The sequence below is a fragment of the Arachis ipaensis genome, chromosome B01 (assembly GCF_000816755.2).
Source record: "Arachis ipaensis cultivar K30076 chromosome B01, Araip1.1, whole genome shotgun sequence".
Classification (NCBI taxonomy): domain Eukaryota; kingdom Viridiplantae; phylum Streptophyta; class Magnoliopsida; order Fabales; family Fabaceae; genus Arachis; species Arachis ipaensis.
In genome coordinates, this window is record NC_029785.2 from 1,449,304 (window position 1) to 1,457,817 (window position 8,514).

Sequence of the window (8,514 nt, forward strand, 5' to 3'; positions counted from 1 at the left end):
CTTGACATTAAAACTAATGATAAAAAAGAAAACAAATATTTTTTATATCATAAAAAATATAAAAAGTATAAACAGTAATACAACGACAACTACAAAAAAAGTATAAACAATAGAGTAAATATTATTTTTCTTTAGAGAAATTTTAGGTTTAATTACTCTATTGGTTTTATAGTTTCACAAAATTTTCAATTAGGTCTCTATACTTTTTTTTTCCTTTTAATTGGGTCTTTATACCAATTTTTTTTTCTTCAATTCGGTCCCTTTTAACAGTAATTGGTTTAATTATATAGGGATCCAATTAAGGAAAAAAATTAGTGCAGGAACCTAAATAAAAAGAAAAAAAGTATAGGAATCTAATTAAAAATAAAATTTGGTGCAATGACTCAATTAAAAAAATATATAGAAACCTAATTAAAAATTTCGCAAAACTATAGGAACCAATAGAGTAATTAAACCTAAATTTCACTGCTAAGAAAATATATTCACATAGTTAATGGACCTAAGGAATGTAATTCCTTTATGGCCCAAAGAGCTGGTATCTACATTAATTCATGGAATAATAGAATAGAACATCAAAATTCTTTTCTGATAAATGTTAGCTTATATTTACATATTCAAAGTAGACATATAAAGTGAATAGGATAAAATGGACTCAAAGTCCCAATCCATTATTCAAAAAATTTTTTCTTTCATTTGGTACACTTGAATATAATTAACCAAGATTGATGATATGTTTGTCTCTTTTTGTAGAAGATACCTAAATTTAGAAGTGAAGAAAACACATGATAATTTATTTTGTGGCACAATCAATATATAACTTTAGTTAATACTTTACTTTGAAACAAAACAACTTGGTTGTAACTTAGTGGAAAAGATAATTACCTTATATATATATATATATTTTTTTTTTGAATCTTTTAATATAATTTGTTGGTTATTTTTTCTTCTAGCGGTGCAATGGAAATGTAATAGTGTGGAGGATGTTTGCACCAAGCAAATAGCAATTCAAGCTTTTTGCCACTTGAAATTAAAACATTAGAAAGATATCATTTAATTACCCTTTAGCCACTTAGTGCTTAAAATTAAATCCATATTATTCTAATTCAAAAATGTAGTGAGTTGGATATGGATTAGTGAGTTGGAGCACAAAAAGTTTTGTTATATGGTTATGCATGGTTGACTAAATATTAATTTTGCTACATGCTCCTTGCTTCACATGTGTTTAATTTGTTTAAATTTGTGATAATGATCTCATCATCATCATGAGTTGATTAACAGCTACCACCCATTATTGAAGAAAAAAGAGATTGACATTTGCTCATTTTTAATTAATTTGATTATTGCCCTACTTTTCACTTTATTATCATGCTACTTCAATTTGGCTTTAATTTCCTTTGCCAAATAAATGCCAACAATTTAGATTACAAAAGCATCTCTGCTTTTAGGTATCACAATATATTAGATAAAATATTAACTACCTACCCCTCATTTTGATGCCCTACTATGGTTTCCCTAAGTTATCTACCATTTCTATTACTAAATAATAAAAGATAAATCACATACATCTCTTGAAATAAATCAAAATTACACATGTATGTGATCAAATTCTGTCAAATAAATTAGCATCTTTATCATTTTCAATCAAATTTTTATTATACATGCTGGATACATAAATTCTTAAAAAAATAATTATAAGAGAATTATATAAAAAAATATTACTATAAGATAAATTAGTTTTCCGCAAGTTTATTTACTGGTCATTCTACAAATATTTTATGATGAGTAAAAATTTTTAAGAGTAAAATTATAAAAAATAAATTTATTTAGAATGAAAGTAATATGATTAAGTGTAATTTACTTAGATGTGATTAAAAAATAATTGAATAATAATTATGTACCGTAAAAAATTAATATTATTGATGGATAAAATTAAAATTTATTTCTATGTATCGTTTTTGTTCCCGACGTTTTTGTCATATTTAAGTCTCTAATGTTTTAAAATCGTCTCAATTTTGTTCCGCCGTCAATTCTGTTAACAGATTCCTAATGGCAGGACAACATTGAGCCAATTTTAAAATGTTAGGGATTTAAATAAGACGATTTAAATGTTAGGGACAACTTTAGAACTTACCCCAAACGTTGGGGACAAAAATGATACTTTACCCTTCTAGAAACTATAGAAACTGCGAAATAAATATAAGAGAGATGAAATGAAGAGAAAAATGATCTGAATGCTAAAATTTTGGACATTTTATTTTGAAGATTGTCTAATTAATGAGAATATTCTGCAATTTTTTAATTTTAAAATTCAAAGTTGAATTTAGTATGAATAATTGTAAGGTTTGTAGAGATATTTACAATTAATAAAGCCAAAATAAATAATGTTGGCTATCTAATAGTTGAAAACCAATTTATTGTCTACCAAGTTGTTCTCTAATTTCTCCTAATACATGTTATGAGAATATGAAAACAATATAGTATTCGCATAAAACCTTTTAAAAAGGATTATTATTAGTGACACTTAATAAACTAAAAATCATAGATATAAGTATAAAGAACATAGAAAGATGTTAATTATTTAACTTTTATTCCTTGGTTGGAGGAAGCAGCATGATTGAAGACAAAAGTTAAGATTGTGGACCAACATTGCACAAATTCATAGTATCCAAACCCAAACATAAGAATCAATGAATCATGATTGGTCATGGTCATGGTCCCTTCCTTTTGTTCGTTGCAAACTTGCAATAGCCCTAAGTGTGGTTCAAATGGCGCCAACGGTGGATTTGGGCCAAGCTAAGGGGACATAGCATAAGGGCAAATTTGGCATAAAAAATATTGTCACCAAGGATAACACATACTAAGGAATAGAACAACTCTTTAAGGATTTAAAAATAACTAGTTTTCTTGTGAAAAATGAAATGATAATTGATATACNTCTCTTAGTACAATATTTTTAAAAGATTTAAATTAGAAAATATTAATAAAAAGACAAAAACTACTAATTCAATGATTCAGTATTTGGATCAAGTCATTATTACCAATTTGATTTTGATAATAATTATGGTTGTAATATATTAATGACAAATAATAAATAAATCTGAAATACAGTAAATTTTAGAGTGAATACTCCACCTGACCCTTAACAATTACCTCGAAAGGACAACGAGGCCCCCAAGAAATAAAAACACATAATCTGGCCCCTGATCTTTTTTTTTTTTTGACTGATTAGCCCCTGTGCCAAAACAAAAACAACATTGACTTTTTTTGACACAGGGGCCTCGTTGTCCTTTCGAGATAATTGTCAAGAGCCGAGTTGGATTTTTTTTGTCAAGGGTCTCGTTGTCTTTTGAAGTAATTGTCAGGGTTATTTTGGGTTTTTTTCTAAATTTTTTTATCAATTTTCATCAGTAGTGGTATACTCATAACAAGTTCAGATATTTAAATTCATCATAACTCAACAGAGAAATTACCAGTGATCACTTACATGTATGTGATTTAATTTAATTCCACAATTGTGTGAATGCTGTCCACAAAAAATTAATACTCAAATAAATAACAATAAATTATTATAACACACTCTTTTAGAGTTCTACACTAAGAGTGGGAAATGACACAAAGTACAAGCAGCACATTATTAAACAGTGAAGAACTTATCTCTAATAATCTTAACAAACACAAACACAAAAACAAGTTGAAGTTTGAAAATGGAACCTTGAATTCTTTGAATCCAATGTGCTGCTATCTATCTATCTAGCTACTTTATAAACTCATCTTCTTAAAGTAGTTCCACATATGCTCACAAGGATCAAGATCAACAACAACAATGGCTACTACCAAGTTCAGACATGTCTTTGGTAGATTATGGGGTTTTGCTACTTCTTGTAAGAAAAATAGTAGCACCCCAATTGGCTCAAGAATTCTCCAAAGGGATGTGGAAAAGGAAGAATTTCAGTATGCTAGTACTCTGTGCCTATCAAAATACTATAGTGTCTTTGTGGTTCGTCTTGCAATCATGGTAAAATATCAATTCAATTCTAACTTATATGATTGTTTTTAAGTTTTAGATGTTAGTTACAATGTAAAGTGTAAACTTTGTTTGGTTTTGCCACCGGTATTTGGATCATATTATCAGAAATCAGGCTAATTTTCGGCCGGAGAATTGTTTCGGCCTATGTTAGTATTTTGATCTTATTACCAGAAATTCGACTAATTTGTCTCGAGAATCTGTATGTAGGACTCAAACTTGAGACTATCAGAAAGTGGACTAGTTAGTCTACCACTCGACCAACCTATGTTGGTAGTTACAATGTGAATGATTTGCTGAGAGAAATTCTTAGTGCTAATTACAAGGCTTAGTTAGATTTGATCCTTTGATGTGCATAAAATGAAATAACCATTTTTGTTGTTCTAATTTCTAACCATTGATTCTGTTTCATCATGTAGGTTATGCTAGCTATCTTGATTGGTCTTCTTACTATACTAACATGGCATTTCACAAAGATTTATACAACAAAATCTCTTAATAGCTTAGCCTATGACTTGCGTTATGAGCTTCTACAACGCCCAATCTTGAGGATGTGGAACATTTTGAATTCTACTTCTGAAATTACAATGGCTCAGGTCAAGCTTTCTCAGTATGTGATTAGAAGCCATGGCAATCTTACCACTCAAGAAAACCAAGTTGAGGTTAATCAATTTTCATTGTTTTTCCATTCAATTTTAATTAAGTTGTGTAATCAAGTCCTTACTATTGCAAAGTTTTCAAATTTTCATATAATTCAATTGATCTTTATCTAAATTTGTAAGGTGAAACAACAGTTTATTCAATTCAAGCATTTTTTCTTCTTGTAATGGTAAATTTCTCTAGGGACTTGATAGAAATTGTTAAACTATAGTGATCAAATTGGAAACTAGGCCAGACTATAATGACTGCAAAATAATTAAACCTTATAGTTATGTTTTGAATTTAATCTTGATGCATAAAGCAGTTTTATCATTCAATCGCATAACGACACGTCGATAAAAACGAACTACTTTTTACATTAATTGCGTGAATAATCATCTGAAAGAAGGGATATAATTGAACGACTGTGTAATTTACATTATCATTGCATCAAAATTAAACTTGTGATTGGTAATATCACTTTACTATCAGTTTGCTTATTTGTTCTGTTTTTTTAATTCTTAGCAGATGTATGAAGCAATGAGAGCAGTAACATGGGCACTTTTTGCTAGTAGAAAAGCTCTTAACTCAATCACTGTCAAATACAATAATGGTTTTGTTCAAGCATTCCATAGAGACCTTAAAGATAACAACACATTCTATATTTACTCTGATCTTGCAAATTATTCCATTGGTGCAAGTGCAAGTAGCTCTAACAGTGACATTAATTATTCATCACTTTCTTCTCAAGAATCTTGGAATGATCATGATAACAAGTCTGCTGTATGGTATCGCCAGCCATTGGATCCTGTCACCGGCGAAAAGATTGGAAAAGCAATGCAGATTGCCCCAGAAGACTCAATCCACATAGCAGGCCTATCCCAAGTCCCTGATGGGGTGGCTTCATGGCGTGTCGTCGTGAGCAAGTTCACAGATTCGCCTTTGCTTTCGGCTGCATTGCCTGTTTGGGATCCTTCTAACAAGAGTATTGTGGCTGTGGTGGGAGTAACAACTGCACTTTATAGTGTAGGACAGTTAATGAAGGAGCTTGTTGAGTTGCATAGTGGACATATGTATTTAACTTCTCTAGAAGGTTACTTGCTTGCAACTTCCACTGATGCACCTCTTCTTACAAATTCAACAAAGCCTCCTAAGCTTAAGATGGCTGTAGATTGTGAAGATGAAGTGATAAGGCTTGGAGCTGAGTATTTGAAGAAAAGTTCTGGTAACAAATTCCCTCCTAGCCATGAGGTTCATGTCGCGAATGTCAGGCTAGGCCACGACAGATATTACATCGATTCGTTCTTCCTAAACTTGAAGAGACTTCCTATGGTACAGTTGAATACAAATACAATGCCTTTAGGATTTAAAAAGAATCTGTGAATAACCAACTACTACTATATTTCAAATTAATTGCTTGAATTTTGTGGCAGGTTGGTGTAATAATCATTCCAAGAAAGCATATATTAGGCCAGGAAGATAAAAGAGCCTTCAAGACTTTGGTTATTCTGATATCTGCATCAATGTGTATTATAGTCATTGGATGGGTTTGCATTTTGATTTTGACAAATGGAGTCTCAAAAGAAATGAAACTAAGAGCAGAACTTATTAGTCAGCTTGAAGCTAGAAGAAAGGCAGAGGCATCAAGCAACTATAAGAGCCAATTTCTTGCAAACATGAGGTTGATTTTCTCAGCTTCAATCTGATTGATTATGCTAAAATTGTGTATAGATTTTGGTATCTACTTTTGTTTTATCAAACATGTAATTAGGATCCTTCTTTTTGGTGCATTGCAGCCATGAATTGAGGACACCTATGGCTGCAATAATTGGCCTACTCGACATTCTTATGTCCGACGACTGTCTAACCAACGAGCAGTGTGCAACGGTTACTCAGATAAGAAAATGCTCGACTGCGCTGCTCCGGCTTCTTAATAACATCTTGGATCTCAGCAAGGTGACATATTTAATTATTTTGCTCAAGAACATTCAATTATAAGTTCCTTGAAAAAATATGCACTTACTTGTTTGGAAAAACTTTCTAAAGATTCATAGAATATAGGTGGAATCAGGAAAGCTAGTTCTAGAAGATGCTGAATTCGACTTGGGAAGGGAACTTGAAGGACTAGTGGATATGTTTTCAGTGCAATGCATGAATCACAGTGTAGAGACTGTCTTAGACCTATCTGGTTAGTATATAATATGAATCATATTTTAGTATGAATCTAAAATCTTATTTTGGTGACTAGAAATCTCTTCAACAATGATTCTGATGCAACATTTTAATTTTTTGCAGATGATATGCCGAAGCTAGTTCGCGGCGACTCTGCTAGAGTAGTCCAAATTTTTGCAAATTTGATCAACAACTCAATTAAATTTACTCCTTGTAAGCCAAAATTTATGTTCAAGTTTTTCTACACAAGTAGTGCTGGTGAAGAAGTTAAGAAAATCTTATAAAGATTTGTCATATTGGTTCTTTTACTATGAATCAAATAAATCAATCAATAAATAAATAACTAGGATTACTAATCTTAACCCTTTGAATCGGTTTCAGCTGGTCACATTATTCTGAGAGGATGGTTTGAGAATCCAAATCCATGTAGTGATAATGCAAATTATCTTATGGAAGAGAAGAATTTACAATGTGCACAAAAGACTAGAGCAAGGCAACATGAGAACCATGCAAAGAGGACTTCTAAGAGGGATAACAAAGCAATCCTATGGTTTGAAGTTGATGACACCGGCTGTGGTAAGAACCTTGCTAAACTTGTCTTAAAAAGATTTAGCCTGTGTCTGTGAAACCTCAAGGTCACGGGTTCAAGTCGTGGAATCCTTATGTAATTATCAGGTTAGGCTGTTTGTATTTATTTGACATGTTTATATATAACTTATTCATATGAATCTCATGCATTTATAGGTATTGATCCAAGTAAATGGGATTCTGTGTTTGAAAGCTTTGAGCAAGCAGATCCCTCAACTACTAGACTGTAAGTAATTTAAGTTTTAACATAAAATCTGCTGAAATTTTCTTTTAGCTAACAAATGAACCTGATTTTATTTATTATTATCTAGAGTTGTCAATTGCACTTTCAAATTCAATTTATTTTGAACATATATCCAATAGTAGAAAGAACCTTTGAAATGATATGGGCTGAAGGCCTAGGTAGTTATGGAACCTTTACTTATTTTCAGGCATGGAGGTACTGGCCTTGGTCTTTGCATTGTCAGAAGCTTGGTGAGTTAGACCCTTAATATGTTATGTTTTCCACAATTCAAGTACAAATACCATTAAAAATCACCATTAATGTGATTGTAACAACAAAAACCCTGTGCTAGCATGAAGCATATGCTAATATCAGTTGCATGTTTTAAGCTTTAACATTACTTTGCATATAGAGAACATTATTTAGAAAATCAGATTTTCATGCCTAGATTTGTATATAAATGCATTTGATCTCTTTAGTTCTCTGGGGTGGCAGGTTAATAAGATGGGTGGAGAAATCAAAGTTGTCAAAAAGGAAGGTCCCGGAACACTGATGAGATTATACCTGCGCCTCGATACGGCCGGGGATGACACAGAACAACATTGTTTGGTAGATATTGCAAACAATGGCTTAGTGGTGAGTAGAATTATCACTCTTGTCTTTGTCTTAATGTCTCTGTATTTCTCTCCTAAGACGCTTACCAAACACGGCCTAAGTCCTGAAATAATATGCATTGTTTCAGGTATTGCTTGCACTGCACGGCAACATGGGAAGATCAATCACATCTAAGTGGCTGCAGAAAAATGGGGTGTTCACAATGGAAGCATCTGAATGGAATGGATTAACACAAATTCTAAGGGAACTCTTT

At 31.7% G+C, this 8,514-nt stretch overlaps 1 protein-coding gene across 1 annotated transcript in view; it reads left to right on the forward strand.

Moving 5' to 3' along the window:
• Positions 3,594–8,514, forward strand: part of LOC107641453 (histidine kinase 1) — a gene marked incomplete in the record, with an annotated part of 7,099 nt that continues 2,178 nt past the window's right edge. Inside the window, 12 exon segments of the mRNA XM_016345245.2 lie at positions 3,594–4,015; positions 4,444–4,686; positions 5,192–5,995; positions 6,097–6,344; positions 6,460–6,619; positions 6,725–6,851; positions 6,959–7,048; positions 7,217–7,411; positions 7,580–7,649; positions 7,855–7,897; positions 8,142–8,282; positions 8,389–8,514. Of these exon segments, the coding sequence (XP_016200731.1) occupies positions 3,824–4,015; positions 4,444–4,686; positions 5,192–5,995; positions 6,097–6,344; positions 6,460–6,619; positions 6,725–6,851; positions 6,959–7,048; positions 7,217–7,411; positions 7,580–7,649; positions 7,855–7,897; positions 8,142–8,282; positions 8,389–8,514 (2,439 nt within the window).